This window comes from Centropristis striata, chromosome 21 (genome assembly GCF_030273125.1).
Source record: "Centropristis striata isolate RG_2023a ecotype Rhode Island chromosome 21, C.striata_1.0, whole genome shotgun sequence".
NCBI lineage: Eukaryota > Metazoa > Chordata > Actinopteri > Perciformes > Serranidae > Centropristis > Centropristis striata.
Genome location: NC_081537.1, coordinates 31454342 through 31474262, shown reverse-complemented (window position 1 = coordinate 31474262; position 19921 = coordinate 31454342). Strand labels below are relative to the sequence as shown.

Below are 19921 nucleotides of genomic sequence, written 5' to 3'. Positions count from 1 at the left end.
AAGCATGTTGAATGCTTAAAATAAGAAATTAACTCTTAAAACAAGATAAATTAAAGCTGCAAGCAGCGATGAACTGGCCCGAGCAGAGTGACCTGACGATAATTTGTTTCTGACCACCTTTTTGTGTCTTTTTTTGCTGGGGTTTTTTTTGTTTTTTTTTGGTCACAAAATGACCAAAAAAGACAAAAAATGTACAAAAGAGATAAATTAAAGCTGCAAGCAACGATGAACTGGCCCGAGCAGAGTGACCTGACAATTATTTGTTTCTTACCAAGATAAAAAAAACAAGATAATTATCTTGTTTTAAGAGTTAATTTCTTATTTTAATCGTACAACATGCTTATTTCTAGATTTAATAATCTGAATTGAGAGGGGCGTCTGGAATGCCCTGCTTAGCCTGCTGCCCCCGCGACCCGGCCCCGGATAAGGAAAATGGATGGAATTTAAGAAATCTTGTCAAGTGAAATTATCCATCCATGCAGCAAGATAATGTCCCTCCAATTTAGTGTTTTTATCTTGTTTTTAGACACACCTTTTTTTTTTCCAGCTCTAAAACACAAGCGTTGTTTTAATAGAAATGTATTACTCCAACACTATCACAACCTTTTGTTGTTTATAAGAATTTGAAAAGAAGCACAGGCTTCAGGGGCAACGTTCAAGAGATTTCAAGACACAAAATGACAAAAAATAGACAGAAAAAGACACAAAATGACCAAAAAAGACACAAGATTAAAAAAAAAAAGACACAAAATTGACTAAAAAAGGACACAAAATGACCTAAAAAAAGACACAAAATGACTAAAATAAAGAAACAAAATGACCAAAAAGGACACAAAATGACATAAAAAAGATACAAAATGACTAAAATAAAGAAACAAAATAACCAAAAAGGACACAAAAAGACACAAGCGTTGTTTTAATAGAAATGTATTACTCCAACACTATTACAACCTTTTGTTGTTTATAAGAATTTAAAAAGAAGCGTAGACTTCAGGGGCAACGTTCAAGAGATTTCAAGACACAAAATGACAAAAAATAGACAGAAAAAGACACAAAATGACAAAAAAAAAGACAAAATGACAAAAAAAGACACAAAATGACCAAAAAAGACACAAGATTTTAAAAAAAAGACACAAAATTGACTAAAAAAGGACACAAAATGACCTAAAAAAAGACACAAAATGACTAAAATAAAGAAACAAAATGACCAAAAAGGACACAAAATGACATAAAAAAAGATACAAAATGACTAAAATAAAGAAACAAAATGACCAAAAAGGACACAAAATGACATAAAAAAAGACACAAAATGACTAAAATAAAGAAACAAAATGACCAAAAAGGACACAAAATGACATAAAAAAGATACAAAATGACTAAAATAAAGAAACAAAATGACCAAAAAGGACACAAAATGACCTAAAAAAAGACACAAAATGACTAAAATAAAGAAACAAAATGACCAAAAAGGACACAAAATGACATAAAAAAGATACAAAATGACTAAAATAAAGATACAAAATGACTAAAATAAAGAAACAAAATGACCAAAAAGGACACAAAATGACATAAAAAAGATACAAAATGACTAAAATAAAGAAACAAAATGACATAAAAAAGATACAAAATGACTAAAATAAAGAAACAAAATGACCAAAAAGGACACAAAATGACATAAAAAAGATACAAAATGACTAAAATAAAGAAACAAAATGACCAAAAAGGACACAAAATGACATAAAAAAGACACAAAATGACTAAAATAAAGAAACAAAATGACCAAAAAGGACACAAAAAGACACAAGCGTTGTTTTAATAGAAATGTCCAGCAAACGGCATATTGTCTTCAACACGAGGCTTAGTCCTGTTAGGATAAATGCTGCGATACCAGCCCTGCACCCAGTAGCGTTCTTTTTATTCTCCACATAATATAATTAGACTTGAGCTGCCAGTGAAGTGCGTTGCACTGCAGCGTTGTGCTGCTGCAGCAGACACTCGGGGTGTCCGTGACAAAGGCTGGGTTTGGCAGATGTTGAGAATCTGCCAGTTGAGTTTTTTCACCAAGCCTCCTTTACTCGGCGTTATCGCTCCGCTCAGGAAGACCCCCCTGTGGTGTGTGTGTGTGTGTTCCCCTCACAGTGTAATTGTGAGTTTAATTAGGTTAGCTGCTGAATCAAATGCTGCAAAAATAGAGTGAGAATAAGGAGCGAGAGAAAATGTTTTTTTCAGAAAAGGGACAGATCTCAGCAGACTGGTGAGGAGGTAATTAAGTCGTCTTTAACAAACCCTGTGGAATTAGCCTCCATTAAACCCCGGCCCCTCCTCCTCCTTCCTGCTTCTCCTCCTCTTTTCTCTCTTGCCGTTCCATCTCTTTCATCTAACCGTTTTGTGCATTTTCACTCAAAGCTATTTGGTGAATGCTGTTTGTATCGGTCTCTATCCTCTTGTCTTTTGCCCTCCTCCCGTTCCCATGGTTACCTGATGACCCCATCGGTATTTAGAATATTAAAATTGTTTCATCTAAAGTACTATATTTTATAATCAAAGCGCAAACAATAATAGAACTGCAACAATTATTCAAATAATCAAACAATTCCATTATTGAATCAACTATTTTGATACTCGAATAATTGGTTTTAGCAGTTTTTTAAAGACACTGGCCCTCATTTATCAAACGAGCGTACGTCAGAAAGTGAGCGTAAAGTGGGCGTACGATCATTTCTACTCAATGCTCGGCATTTATCAATTTGGACGTGAGCGGAGGGTACGATCAGATCTCAGTCTGCTCTCAGCTCGTGTACGCAAATCTGAGTCATGCTGTTTGTATCCGTCTCTATCCTCTCGTCTTTTGCCCTCCTCCCGTTCCCATGGTTACCTGATGACCCTGTCGGTATTTAGAATATTAAAACAGTTTCATCCAAAGTACTATATTTTATAATCAAAGCGCAAACAATAATAGAGCTGCAACAATTATTCAAATAATCAAACAATAATCCATTATTGAATGAATCGATCAACTATTTTGATACTCGAATAATTGGTTTTAGCAGTTTTTTAAAGACACTGGCCCTCATTTATCAAACGAGCGTACGTCAGAAAGTGAGCGTAAAGTGGGCGTACGATCATTTCTACTCAATGCTCGGCATTTATGAATTTGGACGTGAGCGGAGGGTACGATCAGATCTCAGTCTGCTCTCAGCTCGTGTACGCAAATCTGAGTCATGCTGTTTGTATCCGTCTCTATCCTCTTGTCTTTTGCCCTCCTCCTGTTCCCATGGTTACCTGATGACCCTGTCGGTATTTAGAATATTAAAACAGTTTCATCCAAAGTACTATATTTTATAATCAAAGCGCAAACAATAATAGAGCTGCAACAATTATTCAAATAATCAAACAATAATCCATTATTGAATGAATCGATCAACTATTTTGATACTCGAATAATTGGTTTTAGCAGTTTTTTAAAGACACTGGCCCTCATTTATCAAACGAGCGTACGTCAGAAAGTGAGCGTAAAGTGGGCGTACGATCATTTCTACTCAATGCTCGGCATTTATCAATTTGGACGTGAGCGGAGGGTACGATCAGATCTCAGTCTGCTCTCAGCTCGTGTACGCAAATCTGAGTCATGCTGTTTGTATCCGTCTCTATCCTCTTGTCTTTTGCCCTCCTCCCGTTCCCATGGTTACCTGATGACCCTGTCGATATTTAGAATATTAAAACAGTTTCATCTAATCAGTCTGGTTCTTTTTATTGAAGTTCCGTACTTTAAAGTTCCCTCCCTCCCTCCCTCCAGTCCTCCTGCTCCTGCTGCTTCCTTTCTTTTCCTTCCGTACCTGCAGAGGATGACAGCTGGGAGAAGCCGACAGGCATGTTGTCATGGCAACAGCAAACAGGTAGCTGCAGGGGATGGAGCAGGTGAGGAGAGGAAGGGAGTGGAAGGAGTTTTGTTTGACAGTTTAAGTGAGTGTGAAACGGCGGAAAATCGCACAATTAGATAGGGCGCCTCCTCTCTCCTCCCCTCTGACTCCTCTTCACTCCATCCGTCTCCCCCGTCGTTCCTGGATGGTGTTAACCCTCTGGAGTCTCCAAAACCGCCAAAGCATGACTTGTTGACTCCATCCAGACTAGAAAACAAAGCAGCGTGGAGCCCTACTGTACATTTACCTCTAAAGTTCTGGCTGTAAACTCCATGAGGCCAGTTTCAGTTTGATGATGATATACCAAGTAAAACTGGAGACAAGCTCAAATAGATTTAGTATCAAATGATAGAACTGGATGGAACCCTCTTATATGGTAGATTTGCATCCTTTGTTCGCATTTGCAACATTTCAAATTCTTTATTGAGCATGATAGTGTTTTGAAATAAAAAAAAAAGATTCAAAATCACATTTTATGTTGGACTAAAGGACTAAAAAAGACACAAAATGACAAAAAAAAAGACACAAGATTTAAAAAAAAGACACAAAATTGACTAAAAAAAAGACACAAAATTACCTAAAAAAAGACACAAAATGACTAAAATAAAGAAACAAAATGACAAAAAAAGACACAAGATTTTTAAAAAAGACACAAAATTGACTAAAAAAAGACACAAAATGACATAAAAAAGACAAAATGACATAAAAAACATACAAAATGACTAAAATAAAGAAACAAAATGACCAAAAAGGACACAAAATGACATAAAAAAGATACAAAATGACTAAAATAAAGAAACAAAATGACCAAAAAGACACAAAATGACATAAAAAAGATACAAAATTGACTAAAAAAAGACACAAAATGACCTAAAAAAAGACACAAAATGACTAAAATAAAGAAACAAAATGACCAAAAAGACACAAAATGACATAAAAAAGACACGAAAAGACATGAAAAGGATTCAAAAATGGACAAAATAGCCCTGTAAGACTCCACAGAGTTAACAGATCGCTGATGTGTCATCAGATGAGATACCTGGCATGGCAGCGCCATGGCAACATGGCCTGAATAGAAACAGACGAAGCTTGTAGCGACCTCTGACAAACATAAAGTGAGTGTTCCTCTGTCTCATGCATTATTTGTTCTCCTTCTCTTCTGTCCTTCCAGCTATTGACCTGCTGTATGGAGGAATTTACTGTTTTATGTGCCAAGACTACATTTATGACAAAGACATGGAACAGATTGCCAAAGAGGAACAGAGGAAAGCCTGGAAAATGCAAGGTATGACCACAGAAACACACAACACACAGTGAAACGAGTGTTAGAGCAGAGCTCCAGCTATCTCCTCATTATCTGCCTTCACTAACACTCACATGACTCTTTATCAGTTCTGTAGAGAAACCAAGGTTATCCAACCTAGTTATGAGCATGTTCACAAGAAATGAGTGGTGTTTGCACAATATGACCAATAACACACAGACAAGTGTACTATATTTTATAATCAAAGCACAAACAATAAAAGAGCTGCAACAATTATTCAAATAATCAAACAATAATCGATTATTGAATTAATCGATCAACTATTTTGATACTCGAATACCGTATTTTCCGGACTATAAGTCGCTCCGGAGTACAAGTCGCACCAGCCATAAAATGCATAATAAAGAAGGAAAAAACATATATAAGTCGCACTGGAGTATAAGTCTCATTTTTGGGGGAAATGTATTTGATAAAATCCAACACCAAGAACAGACATGTCATCTTGAAAGGCAATTTAAAATAAAAATAGAATAGAGGCAACAACAGGCTGAATAATTGTACGGTATGCTTACGTTACATGACACAACTGAGAACGTGCCTGGTATGTTAACATAACATATTAACGCCTGGATTCCACTGGATCCGTAACGACTCCGACAGGGGTCTGTCCGCAACGGCTGCGTATCTACGCAGTCCGTCAACACCCACCGGATCCGTCTGTGTCGGAGCTGTTGCGGACAGCAGAGTCCCGAGGACGCACGAGATCTCGCGAATTCACGCCTAATCAATTGATATAACTGGAAGATAATCAACATCTCCTCGTTAATGACTGGAGACAAATCCAGCGACTCCGTCTTAACCAGCGCTAACGAGGTCGGCCGGCTTGTTAACGAGCCGGCCGACCTCGTTAGCGAACCCGAGGTATTTTATTTTGAAAATATACCGGTGTTTTATTTTGTGTCTGTGCAAGACTTCCTGTCCCGAACAATCTGCTCTGTGCTGAATTTATGCGTCGTGCTCCGTCGTCCGACAAAAATAGAAGCGCTGCTCCAGTGTTGCGAGGGCTGTCGGATGGCCCTGCGTTGTCGGACTCATTACGCAGCGGATCTGCAGTCGGTGGAATCTCACACATTGATTATAATGGGTGCGTAACGGCTCCGACGACGGATCTGCAGCGCATCCAGTGGAATCCAGGCGTAAGAGTTATTCAGATAACTATAGCATAAATAACATGCTAAGAAGTTTACCAAACCATCCGTGTCACTCCAAATAACTAAAATCCAATGAAATCTTCATCCTCTGTGTCACTTTTAAACAACTCCGCTAACTCCGGAGGTAGAAGATGCTTCTTCTTCTACGTCGCTTACGTCAGACTCATCCTCATACTCGGCCTAGAGCGCCCTCTTGCGGTTTAGTGTGAAAATAACATGTGAAATGATATACCGGTAATAATGTGTTAATAATTTCACACATAAGTCGCTCCAGAGTATAAGTCGCACCCCCGGCCAAACTATGAAAAAAACTGTGACTTATAGTCCGGAAAATACGGTAATTGGTTTGAGCTTTGAGTTTTTTAAAGACACTGGCCCTCATTTATCAAATGAGCGTACGACAGGAAGTGAGCATAAAGTGGGCGTACGATCATTTCTACTCAAGCCTCGGCATTTATCAATCTGGACGTGAGCGGAGGGTACGATCAGATCTCAGTCTGCTCTCAGCTCGTGTACGCAAATCTGAGTCAGCGTGAAGTCCACACATCTGAGTCTGAGAACTGATCTTAGACTATAGTATCGATGCCTGGAGCTGATAAAACTCTGTGGTGTTTTGATTTTTAATAGTGACAAAGCAAAACATGTTTAGACTACAGCATTTATCATTAAAACATAATCCAAAAATAAATACACCCTGCGATCGTGAAATTCTTTAAACAGAATACCAGCCGAGGATATTAAATGTTGTTGTCTTCTGCTGTTTACTGTTATTATTATTATTATTATTATTATTATCCAGCTCCAAACCAGTTTGTTGTTGCTGCTGTTGGACGTCAGCGTTTCACTTTCTGACTGAGAAATTCCTCTTCTTTTAGAATTAAAACTTACTTTAAAACATTGTTTACCTCCTTCAACCAAAAAGCTGAAAACTTCTAAGTCCGTGCTCCAAATGTAAAATAATCACTGGACTTGTTTGAGTTTATAACTATAAGTACTTTTATTTCATAAACCTCCGTCGCTGCATATTTCTTTAATATGTCTATATTGCTCCTTTTGTTAATTGTAACGGTGCACTTTACTAATCAAGCTGACTTTAGAGGGTGAAAAAAATCCTCTTTTTGGCTGCATTGCGCCCTTCGGTGTCGTAAACTCTGAAGGCGAGTCTTCTGAATCGGGTATATATTAGGGCGTGGTATTTCCAAATTCTCCTATTTGAGTTTCTTCAATGTGAATATTTCTGGTTTCTTTGTTCCTTTATGACAATAAACTGAATATCTCTTTGGTTTGTGGACAAAACAAGAGATTTGAGGACGTCATCTTGTGGTTTGGGAAACTGATTGATATTTTTCAACATTTTATTGACCAAACAACTAATCGATTCATCGTTTAAATAATTGACAGATTAATCGATAATGAGTGTTTCCCAATCGAATAATTGTTGCAGCTACAATATAAAAACATAATTTAAAATGAAATTATGTTGAATTGAAATTTGGGTTCCCAACAAGTAAAATGCTTTAGAACTTCAATCAGTTTCTGTTGGAGGATGAAATCAGTATTAAAACACTGTGGAATCATATTGTACCGAAGCAGAAAGAAGAAAAAAACAACGTTGTTAACCCTGATGTTAACTGTAACGAGTCTTGGACTATTTTTTCCATTTTTGAAAACCTTTTCATGTCTCTTTGTCATTTTGTGTCTTTTTTGGTCATTTTGTATCTGTTGTTGCCTTTTTTAGTTATTTTGTGTCTGTTATTGTCTTTTTTTAGTTACTTTGTGTCTTTTTGTCATTTTGTGTCTTTTTGTTGTGTCTTTTTTTGGTCATTTTGTGTCTGTTGTCTTTCTTTTGTCATTTTGTGTCTTTTTTGTCATTTTGTGTTTTTTGTCATTTTTTGTCATTTTTTGTCTTCTGTGTCTATTTTGGTCATTTTATGTCTTTTTCTAGTCATTTTGTGTCTTTTGGTCATTTTGTGTCATTTTGTGTCTGTTATTGTCTTTTTTTAGTTACTTTGTGTCTTTTTTGTCATTTTTTGTCTTCTGTGTCTATTTTGGTCATTTTGTGTCTTTTTGAGTCATTTTGTGTCTTTTTGAGTCCTTTTGTGTCTTTTTTTGTCATTTTGTGTCTTTTTTTGTCTTCTGTGTCTATTTTGGTCATTTTGTGTCTTTTTCTAGTCATTTTGTGTCTTTTTTTTGTCATTTTGTGTCTTTTTTGTCATTTTGTGTCTTCTGTGTCTTTTTTGGCCATTGTGTCTTTTTTTTAGTAATTTTGTGTCTTTTTTTTTTTTGTAATTTTGTGTCTTTTTTGGTCATTTTTGTGTCTTTTTTTGACGTCATGAAGAAGTCGTGCTCCGGCGCTTTCGTCGAATCCAGATGGTTAACTCGCTAACTGCAAATGCTGCTTGGTAGTACAGGACTCAGGTGTTCCAGCTGTTGGTCCATGGGTTAAAGTAAGCCATGCAATGCTTTGAATGTTTGTGTGTGTGTGTGTGTGTGTGTGTGTGTGTGTGTGTGTGTGTGTGTGTGTGTGTGTGTGTTGCAGGCATAGGGGAGAAGTACTCCACGTGGGAGCCCACCAAGAGAGAGCTGGAGCTGCTCCGCCACAACCCCAAGAGGAGGAGAATCACCTCCAACTGTACTATTGGTTCGTGTCTTTTTGTCTCTCATGCACACAGACACACACACATCACTGTGTTGTTGTGTAGCTACAAAGATCAATGTGGGCTGATGGCTTGGTTTCAGAAACAGGGACACAATCTCAGAGGGAGGAAAAAATATTCATGCAGAAAGAGGAAGCAGCACCGCGGTCATCAAGAAAACATGCAAAGCTTACATCTACATACAGGTTAAAAACATAACAGTCTAATTATAAAAAGGATTAAAAAAAAGGGGAAAAAAAACAGCTAAAAACAGAAAACATACATCCATAATCTAAAAACCATCTAGATGGGAGGAACCAAAGGTTTTGCTAAAAAGGAATGTTTTAAGTCCTTTTTTAAAAGTGTCTATAGCAGGGGTCTCAAACTCAAATTACCTGGGGAGCGCTGGAGGCAGTATGAAAATGACCAAAAAAAAGACACAAAATTACTAAAAAAGGACACAAAATGATCAAAAGAAGACACATAATTACCAAAAAAGACAAAATTATTTAAAAGAAACAAAATTACCAAAAAAAGACACAAAATTATTTTAACAAGACACAAAATTATTAAAAAAGACACAAAATTACTAAAACGACACAAAATTACCAAAAAAAGACGCAGAATTAATTTTTAAAAAGACACAAAATTACCAAAAAAAGAAACAAAATTACCAAGAAAAGAAACAAAATTACCAAAAAAAGAAACACAATTACCAAAAAAAGACACAGAATTACCAAAAAAAGATACAAAATTATTTTAAAAAGACACAAAATTACCAAAAAAAAGACACAAAGTTACCAAAAAGTGTACACTGGCACATCTACATCTACACACTGGCAGTAAAAGGGGACTTTTAGAGTGTGTCATCCAAAATGTATAACCAAGAAACAAGTTGTTCAACACTTGGGACATACACAGCCTGGCCAATTCATTAGGTACACGTTAGTATGGAATACAGTCTAATTCAACGGCTTTCTCATGAATTCTGCATTAACCCATTGACGACGGGAAAGCATTACCGCATTTCTACCATTAAAGCCGGGAGCGCTGTTGCGTCACTCTACCATTAAGGCCGGGACAGAGGATACGTCATTTTGTAGTATTTGTATTTTTTTCCACCTATTTTCGGTCCCCTGGCCAATGAAATCCATCAGAATACATGTGCGAGTGTCGCAATGCATCATGGGACTTTTCCAGAACTTATAAATCATGGCTGAAGACGACTATAGCGGAGGAGCTCAGCAGGAAGTGACGGAAGAGATCTGATGAAAACAGCACCAATGATTTTATTGCTGATCTGGACTTTGAACCCTCGGAACCAATCGACCGGGATTTATGGATGAGGAATATGTTTTTAGATGACATATTTTCACCGAAGAACAGACAGATTTGTGGCCATCTGGAGATAATAATAATATTATTAATAATATATTAATATTAATAATAATAATAATTGATTGTGATGATGATATAAGAAATCATGACTGGTTATGTCTTATTACTTTATGCGTCGTTGAGTACCCTGAAAAGTGCAATATATAAAATGTATTATTATTATTTATTATTATTATTATTATGATAGTTATTATTTTTTTATTACAGTAGGCTAATGAGAACTATGTCTATTTCTTCCAGTGGTCATATCATGTTTGCATCTTGCTAATGGGCATGTATTAGTATTATGCATAGGATTTTTATTCGGACAAATGTAACATTTGGTGAGTTTGTTAATTTTTAAAAAAACTTTATTGAAGGTTTGGACAAATAAACTCAACTTTGCGTTAAAGCCACGGGTATAAGCTCTCAAATACTTTTTGAATTTCATTTTTATCTGCTACAGAGGCTGAAAAATCTATTATTTAGTAGGTGTTGAATTTCCAGAAAACCTTCAGGTTTTAGGGGGTCATTTGAAAATCGCCCAGAGGTTTTCCAGGCATTTTTTTCCAGGCGCTTTAGGCCTTAATGGGTTAACCCATTTAAACCTCTGAAGTCCAGGAGATTTTGGTTCAAATTTGTCAACTTCCTGTGCATTCGTTTCTGTCTGTGTTCAGCATCTTTCAGTCTGTCCTTACATCACATGCATGGCTCCTTTTTCTTGACACAAACTTGGCTATCAGTCAGATTTTGCATTTTATTTTAATTAACAAAGTTTAAAGCTGCCAGGAACCCAAAATACAAACAAAAGACACAGGTGTCTATGGAAATGTGCCATTTTTTAGCCATTTATATACACAAAAACAGCAGAAAAAAATAAAAAATGAGAAAACTACAAAACTTTTTGTATTTGTATTTCCATGTAAATTAAAAACAGTAATAGTTTTCATTGTAGAAAAAAAATTCACATTTTAAAAATGGTCTAGAAACATAAATGGCACACTGTGAAAGCTCCTATGATTGAACTTTCAACTGGCTTTCTCAGCTTGTCTACATATCATATATAAAGGAAGTTATTACTGTAAATAAAACGTGTATTTTCAATAAATAGATGGACTCCAGAGGGTAAAGCTGGAAAAGCATTACCGCATTTCTACCATTGAAACCGGAGGCGCTGTTGCGTTATTCTACCATTAAAGCTGGGAAGGCAGATATGTCATTTTGTATTATTTGTAGTTTTTTCCACCTATTTTCGGTCTCTTGGCCAATGAAATGCATCAGAATATATGTGGGAGTGTCACAATGCAACATGTTGATTTTTTTTAAAAACTTGATTGAAGGTTTGGACAAATAAACCCAACTTCTAATGAAAGCCACACGTATAAGCTCTCAAATACTTATTTAGTAGGAAGAGTTAACACTTCTGTTGAATTTCCAGAAAAACTTCAGATTAGGGGCTAATTCTAAAATCACCAATCAGAGGTTTTACAGGCATTTTTTCCAGGCGTTTTTAAAGCCTAAATGGGTAAACAAAGATAGTAGCTTTTCAGATTTTGTTGATACTGTTGACAAGATGCAGTTAAATGAATAACTCACTGACAGTGCTAATCAAAACTGAACATTATTATTAGTGTAAAGGCATGGGAACGGGGTTCATGTCCCATGTGAAAACAAAAGTAAACAACTTTTTACATAACTTTTTTTTTTTACGTGACTTCAGTGGCTCACGAGTTTGCGAATTATGCTGTTTTTTTAAACGTAACTTATGTAATGTTATTTGCGTTGTTTACATAATGTATGTGGCTCACTGCCCCTCGTAACTACTCCACTTCTGGCATTTACATACATTTATTTACTGTTTAAACTGTCTTTTATAATGACTTATTTTTAAGAAGTGCTTTTAGAAGTTGTGGTCATTTCACATAACTTTTTGCGATCAGGTTGTATGTTCACTTTCAGGTTCATACTTTTATTTTGAAGGGAGAGGGGTAAGCTAAGATTTTCTCTCTATTAAAGTTGAAGTCCTAGTCCCACTCTAAGTACTGGTGATAATTTTTCTGACTTAGAAAAATATAATTTTTGAAGCGTTAATTGGTAAAGAAAATATTCATTAGTTGCTTCCCTACTTCATATTAAAAGTAAGACAATACTAAAATTAGTGGTTGACCGATATGGTTTTTTAAGGCCGATACTGATTATTTTGACATCAGTCTTAACCGATCCATGATATGTGCTGCTGATTTTTTTGGGCCGATTCTTGAAGCCGATATTGCCTTTTCTCCCTCCATTTACATGATGAAAATGACACAATGATAACAAATGTTACACAAGTCTCAATTTAAACAAAAAAAAGAAACATTTTTTAACAAAACGTATTACCAGTTGGATATCAAACAGTGTGTATGTTGTTCTAGGCCTGGAGGTGGTGGCGCCTCAGATGATCCACATATTTGATGTGTTTTTCTTTTTTCTGGTATCAGCAGCAGCTCACCAGAGACTGGAGATGTTGCACCGAGCCTTGCCTGCTGTTGGCTCAGTGAATAATAATAATAATAATACATTTTATTTGTAATGCACTTTACACTACAGGAAATCTCAAAGTGCTACAGGTTAAAAACATAACAGTCTAATTATAAAAAGGATTTTAAAAAAAGGGGAAAAAACTGCTAAAAACAGAAAACATACATCCATAATCTAAAAACCATCTAGATGGGAGGAACCAAAGGTTTTGCTAAAAAGGAATGTTTTAAGTCCTTTTTTAAAAGTGTCTATAGCAGGGGTCTCAAACTCAAATTACCTGGGGGCCGCTGGAGGCAGTATCAAAATGACCAAAAAAAAGACACAAAATTACTAAAAAAGGACACAAAATGATCAAAAGAAGACACATAATTACCAAAAAAGACAAAATTATTTAAAAGAAACAAAATTACCAAAAAAAGACACAAAATTACCAAAATAGACACATAATTACCAACAAAGACACAAAATTATTCAAAAATGACACAAAAAAGACATAATTACCAAAAAAGACACAAAATTATTAAAAAAGACACAAAATTACTAAAAACGACACAAAATTACCAAAAAAAGACACAAAATTATTTTTAAAAAGACACAAAATTACCGAAAAAGACACAGAATTAACAAAAAAGATACAAAATAATTTAAAAAATAAGTAATTAAAGGGACCTTCCACACACAACACGGTAAAGTGCCATTCATATAAAACTCACATTAAACTTTCATATCAAGGTGGGGGCCACAAAATATCGTCACAAGGGCCGCAATTGGCCCGCGGGCCGCGAGTTTAAGACCCCTGCTCTATAGACTGTGGAAATGGGCTGATTGATCGGCAATCACATGCACGTATCGGCCGATGCCGATACAAGTAAAAAACGCAAATATCGGCCCGATATATCGGTCTATCTCTAACTAAACTCCTCTAGAAGGATATAGCAGGATATATCTGAAGCAACAGGGACTGTGAGAGAGTAGCAGCGGTGGTTTGGCAGAGTGTGTGAGTGAGCAGAGCTGGCATACGTTTAACACCTCGTAGCAGCCTGCAGCCATGTTCTCTAGCACCATTAACATCCCTGGCTCTGTCTGAGGTGAGGGCAATTACAGGCCTGGCTGCTCATCTGTGTGAACACCACCTCCATCCTTTCCTTCCCTCCTCTCTCTGTCCCTCCTTCCCTTGCACCTCCTCCTCTCCTCTCCTCTGTCTGTGTGCTGTAATGTGAGGAGGGTTTCCCTGCATGCGGTCCAGCGCTGCTGCCTCAGGGACGTCCTGGTAATACTGCGAAGTGTGTCTGCTGTTAACAGCACTGCAGCTCAGATGCCCCACTGCAGCAGCCAAGAAAAATTATCTCTCCCTCTCCTCCCTTTTTCTTTATTCCTCCCTCGCCGCTCCACCCGTCCTTTCTCTTTGTCTCTTCTTTATGTCCTGCCTCTAATTTTGCCTAGAATTTTTAGAATTTTACTCAATGCAACTTGATTCTGCATTCCAGATAGTTTGTAAGTCATGGGTTCACTATTAAACACGCTTTGTTGTACAAACATGCACCGATCCTGCCTCCACTTCAGCAGCATGATCATCAAACTGATTAGAATATACACTACTGGTCAAAAGTTTTAGAACACACCAACTTTTCCAGAATTTAATTGAAAATGATGCAGTTTAATGTCTCAGTCTACTCTGAAATTAATGCACATTTGCAACATTTAAAATTCTTTATTGAGCATGATAGTGTTTTGAAAGTAAAAAAAAGATTCAAAATCACATTTTATGTTGAACTAAAGGACTAAAAAAAGACAAAATGACCAAAAAAAGACACAAAATGACAAAAAAAGACACCAAAAAAGACCCAAAATGACTTACAAAGACATGAAAAGAATTAAAAACTGGACAAAATAGCCCAAGACTCCATAGAGTTAAGTTGTTAACCCATTTCTTGTTCCCTGAAAAAGGCCTACTTGTATAATTCTGAAATGTACATTATTTTCCAGTTTTGGTTAAGCTTACCTTTTTTTATTTACCTCTGGCAGTTCACCACTTACCTTTGGACCCTTTCAAGCTGTTCATTTGACTTGAACTGCTTGAATTTCAATAAAAAATGGGAAAATTGAGCATGATAGTGTTTTGAAAATAAAAAAAAGATTCAAAATCACATTTTATGTTGGACTAAAGGACTAAAAAAAGACACAAAATGACCACAAAAAGACACAAAATGACCAAAAAAAGACACAAAATGACAAAAAAAAAGAGACCAAAAGACACAAAATGACTTAAAAAAGACACAAAATGACCAAAAAAGACACAAAATGACTTACAAAGACATGAAAAGAATTCAAAAATGGACAAAATAGCCCAAGACTCCATAGAGTTAAGTTGTTAACCCATTTCTTGTTCCCTGAAAAAGGCCTACTTGCATAATTCTGAAATGTACATTATTTTTCAGTTTTTTTTTTTCTTCTCCTTTTTTTGCTGTTCTCCCTCAGGCCTGCGGGGTCTGATAAACCTGGGCAACACATGCTTCATGAACTGCATCGTCCAGGCGCTGACACACACGCCGCTGCTGCGTGACTTCTTCCTCTCCGACCGACACAAATGTGAGATGCAGAGCAACTCCTGCTTGGTGTGTGAGATGTCGCAGCTCTTCCAGGAGGTAACTGAAGAAGGATCAGACACGTATGTGCACGGCCATGGCAGGTTGGCTGTGAGGCCCAATGCAACATATGGAAAGTTATTTTGAAATATGGTCTTTTTTAAAAATCTACTTCACTATATCAATATAAATACACTGCAAAAAGGTGTGTCTGAAAACCAGATAAACAGATCTTGCTGCATGGACAGATAATTTCACTTGACAAGATTTCTTGAATTAAGATTATTAAATCTAGAAATCCATCCATTTTCCTCCGTTTATCCGGGGCCGGGTCGCGGGGGCAGCAGGCTAAGCAGGGCATTCCAGACGTCCCTCTAAATTAAGATTATTAAATCTAGAAATAAGCATGTTGTACGCTTAAAATAAGAAATTAACTCTTAAAACAAGATAAATTATCTAACACTTCTAAATCTAAAGTTTTTTTTTACCTTGGTAAGAAACAAATAATTGTCAGGTCACTCTGTTCGGGCCAGTTCATCGCTGCTTGCAGCTTTAATTTATCTCTTTTGTACATTTTTTTGTCTTTTTTGGTCATTTTGTGACCAAAAGAAGATGTGAAAAATACACAAAATGACCAATAAAAGACACAAATGACAGAAACAGACATAAAATGACCAAAAAAGAAATAAAAGACGTAAAATCACAAAAAAGCCAAAAAAAAAAACTGCAAAAAAGACACAAAAAGGTGGTCAGAAGCAAATAATTGTCAGTTCACTCAGGCCAGTTCATCGCTGACAATTATTTGTTTCTTACCACCTTTTTGTGTCTTTTTTCATGTTTTTTTTGCGTCTTTTTTTGCAGTTTTTTGTCTTTTTTGTGATTTTACGTCTTTCTTTTTTGGTCATTTTATGTCTTTTTGTGTCATTTGTGTCTTTATTTGGCCATCTTGTGTATTTTTCACATCTTCTTTTGGTCACAAAATGACCAAAAAGACCAAAAATGTACAAAAGAGATAAATTAAAGCCGCAAGCAGCGATGAACTGGCCCGAGCAGAGTGACCTGATGATTATTTGGTTCTTACCAAGATAAAAAAAACTTTAGATTTAGAAGTGTTAAATCATTTTTGTTTTAAGAGTTAATTTCTTATTTTAAGCGTACAACATGCTTATTTCTAGATTTAATAATCTGAATTTAGAGGGACGTCTGGAATGCCCTGCTTAGCCTGCTGCCCCCGCGACCCGGCCCCAGATAAACGGAGGAAAATGGATGGATAGATGAACAGTTTCAGCCGTCAGGTGAAATTATCTGTCCATGCAGCAAGATCATTTCCCTCAGATTCAGTGTTTTTATCTGGTTTTAGACTAAACACCTTTTTGCAGTGTGATTAAAGCATGTTGACACAGATGTAGTTCCTTTAACCCAAACAGTGAACACTCTATCATGCACACCTTCCTCCTCCAGTTCTACTCAGGCCATCGGTCGCCACACATCCCCTTCCGTCTTCTCCACCTGGTGTGGACGCACGCCCGCCACCTGGCTGGTTACGAGCAGCAGGACGCCCACGAGTTCCTCATCGCAGCGCTGGACGTCCTGCACAGACACTGCAAAGGTTGGACAAGACACAAACCAGACATAAATACTAGGGCCGGGACTCCGTTAAAAAAATTAATCTAGTTAATTAGAGGCTTTGTGATTAATTAATCGAAATTAATCGCATTTTAATCGCATATACAGTACAGGCCAAAAGTTTGGACACGCCTTCTCATTCAATGCGTTTCCTTTATTTTCATGACTATTTACATTGTAAATTCATCAAAACTATTAATGAACACTGAATGAATTGTGTTTTACTTCAAAAACCAAAGTATTCTAGTTTACAGAAGGTCTACCTACCTAGGCTACCTGGATTTATGAAATGTACTATATTTCTAAATATGCTATTGCTACACTTAATGGCAAAAACTGCACTGGTCTGTTGGACTTGAACAAAAATAAACAATATTTTTGTTGCTTAAGCTTATGTATTCAGTCATTATTCAATGGTATACTAAAAACCCATGTGAGAAAAATGACTTCTCACTGTTCTCAGGTCAAATATTTACAGTACAGGCCAAAAGTTTGGACACACCTTCTCAGTCAATGCGTTTCCTTTTTTTTCATGACTATTTACATTGTAGATTCATCAAAACTATTAATGACCACATGTGGAATTATGTACTTAACAAAAAAATGTGAAATAACTGAAAACATGTCTTATATTCTAGTAAGCAAAGGGTGGTTACTTTGAGGAATCTAAAATACAAGACATGTTTTCAGTTATTTCACACTTTTTTTGTTAAGTACATAATTCCATATGTGTTCATTCATAGTTTTGATGCCTTCAGTGAGAATCTACAATGTCAATAGTCATGAAAATAAAGAAAACGCATTGAATGAGAAGGTGTGTGTCCAAACTTTTGGCCTGTACTGTAAATATTTGACCTGAGAACAGTGAGAAGTAATTTTTTTCACATGGATTTTTATTATACCATTGAATAATGACTGAATACATAAGCTTAAGCAACAAAAATATTGTTTATTTTTGTTCAAGTCCAACAGACCAGTGCAGTTTTTGCCATTAAGTGTAGCAATAGCATATTTATAAATATAGTACATTTCATAAATCCAGGTAGCCTATAGGTAGGTAGACCTTCTGTAAACTAGAATACTTTAGTTTTTGAAGTAAAACACAATACTTTCAAGTACATTCAGAACATTAGAAACCCTGACTATTAGAAAACATCTCTGTTGCTTTAGAGCATGGGTCTCAAACTTGTGGCCCGCGGGCCAATTGTAGCCTTCGTGATGATATTTTGTGGCCCCCACCTTGATATAAAAGTTTAATGTGAGTTTTATATGAATGCCACTTTACCGTGTTGTGTGTGGAAGGTCCCTTTATTTACTTTTTTGGGTAATTTTGTGTATTTTTTTAGAATAAGTTTGTGTCTTTTTGGTAATTTTGTGTCTTTTGTGGTAATTCTCTGTCTTTTTGAAAGTAGTTTAATGTTTTTTTCAGTCATTTTGTGTCTTTTTTTGGTCATGTTGTGTCTTTTTTAGCAATTTCGTGTTTTTTTTTCAGTCATTTTGTGTCTCTTTTTTGTTGTTGTAATTTTGTGTCTTTTTTTGGTCATTTTGATACTGCCTCCAGCAGCCCCCAGGTAATTTGAGTTTGAGACCCCTGCTTTAGAGGCCATAATAGACTTTGTTGATTTACCAACAGCTGGTTTAAAAAAATCAAATTAATTTCCGTCCATCCGTTGGTTTTTAGTAACTAAATGTCCCATCATCCACGGGGCCAACCAAAGGTCTCATCAGCTTCTTCCTTCATGTTCACTGTGGTTTGTTGTTGTCTCAACTCATCAACGCTAGTTGGTGCTCCAGTATAATCGGTCCTCCTGAAACTCATCCAGTGAGAAACGTTCCGCGCTGCAAAAATAAGTGCGATTAAAATGCGTCAATTTTTTTAACGCGTTCATTTTTGTGTAATTGAGCAATCTTAATTAACACGTTAAAGTCCCGGCCCTCATAAAAATAATATTTAAAATAAATGTAGCCATTCATTAATTGAGCATATGTGACATTGATTGATATGTCTGTTGTAATCTGCTTCTTTATTTACTTATCTTTGTGGTTAATTCCCCAATTAATTTACTTTTTATCTAATTTTACCTTTTCATTTATTGATTTATTTTTGTATTTTTTTAAAGTAATTTTAATTGTATGTTAAATGCAGAATGTATAATAAATGCATAAATAAATACAATTAAAGGTTATTAAATACATTTAAAAATGAATAAACAAAAAGGCAAAATTAAACAAGAAATTACTTAATACAAACATAAATACAAAAATAAATAAAAAAGAAACGTTCTGCGGTGCAAAAATAAGTGCGATTAAAATGCCTAAAAAATTTTAACTCGTTAATTAAGTTTAATTAATTACACAAAAATTTGTTGAAAAAAATTTACGCATTTTAATCGCACTTATTTTTGCACCGCGGAACGTTTCTCTTTTATTTATTTTTGTATTTATGTTTGTATTAAGTAATTTCTTGTTTAATTTTGCCTTTTTGTTTATTCATTTTTAAATGTATTTAATAACCTTTAATTGTATTTATTTATGCATTTATTATACATTCTGCATTTAACATACTATTAAAATGACTTTAAAAAAATACAAAAATAAATCAATAACTGAAAAGGTAAAATTAGATAGAAAGTAAATTAATTTGGGGAATTAACCACAAAGATAAGTAAATAAAGAAGCAGATTACAACAGACATATCAATCAATGTCACATATGCTCAATTAATGAATGGCTACATTTATTTTAAATATTATTTTTATGAGGGCCGGGACTTTAACGTGTT

The 19921-nt window shown here is 35.7% G+C and overlaps 1 protein-coding gene across 1 annotated transcript in view; it reads left to right on the top strand.

The window, feature by feature from the left end:
• usp22 (ubiquitin specific peptidase 22) overlaps positions 1 to 19921 on the top strand; it is a 63579-nt gene that overhangs the window by 25523 nt on the left and 18135 nt on the right. The window contains exons 3-6 of the mRNA XM_059324630.1: positions 5092 to 5205; positions 8935 to 9036; positions 15407 to 15573; positions 16975 to 17122. Of these exons, the coding sequence (XP_059180613.1) occupies positions 5092 to 5205; positions 8935 to 9036; positions 15407 to 15573; positions 16975 to 17122 (531 nt within the window). The remainder of the gene's footprint in view (positions 1 to 5091; positions 5206 to 8934; positions 9037 to 15406; positions 15574 to 16974; positions 17123 to 19921) is intronic.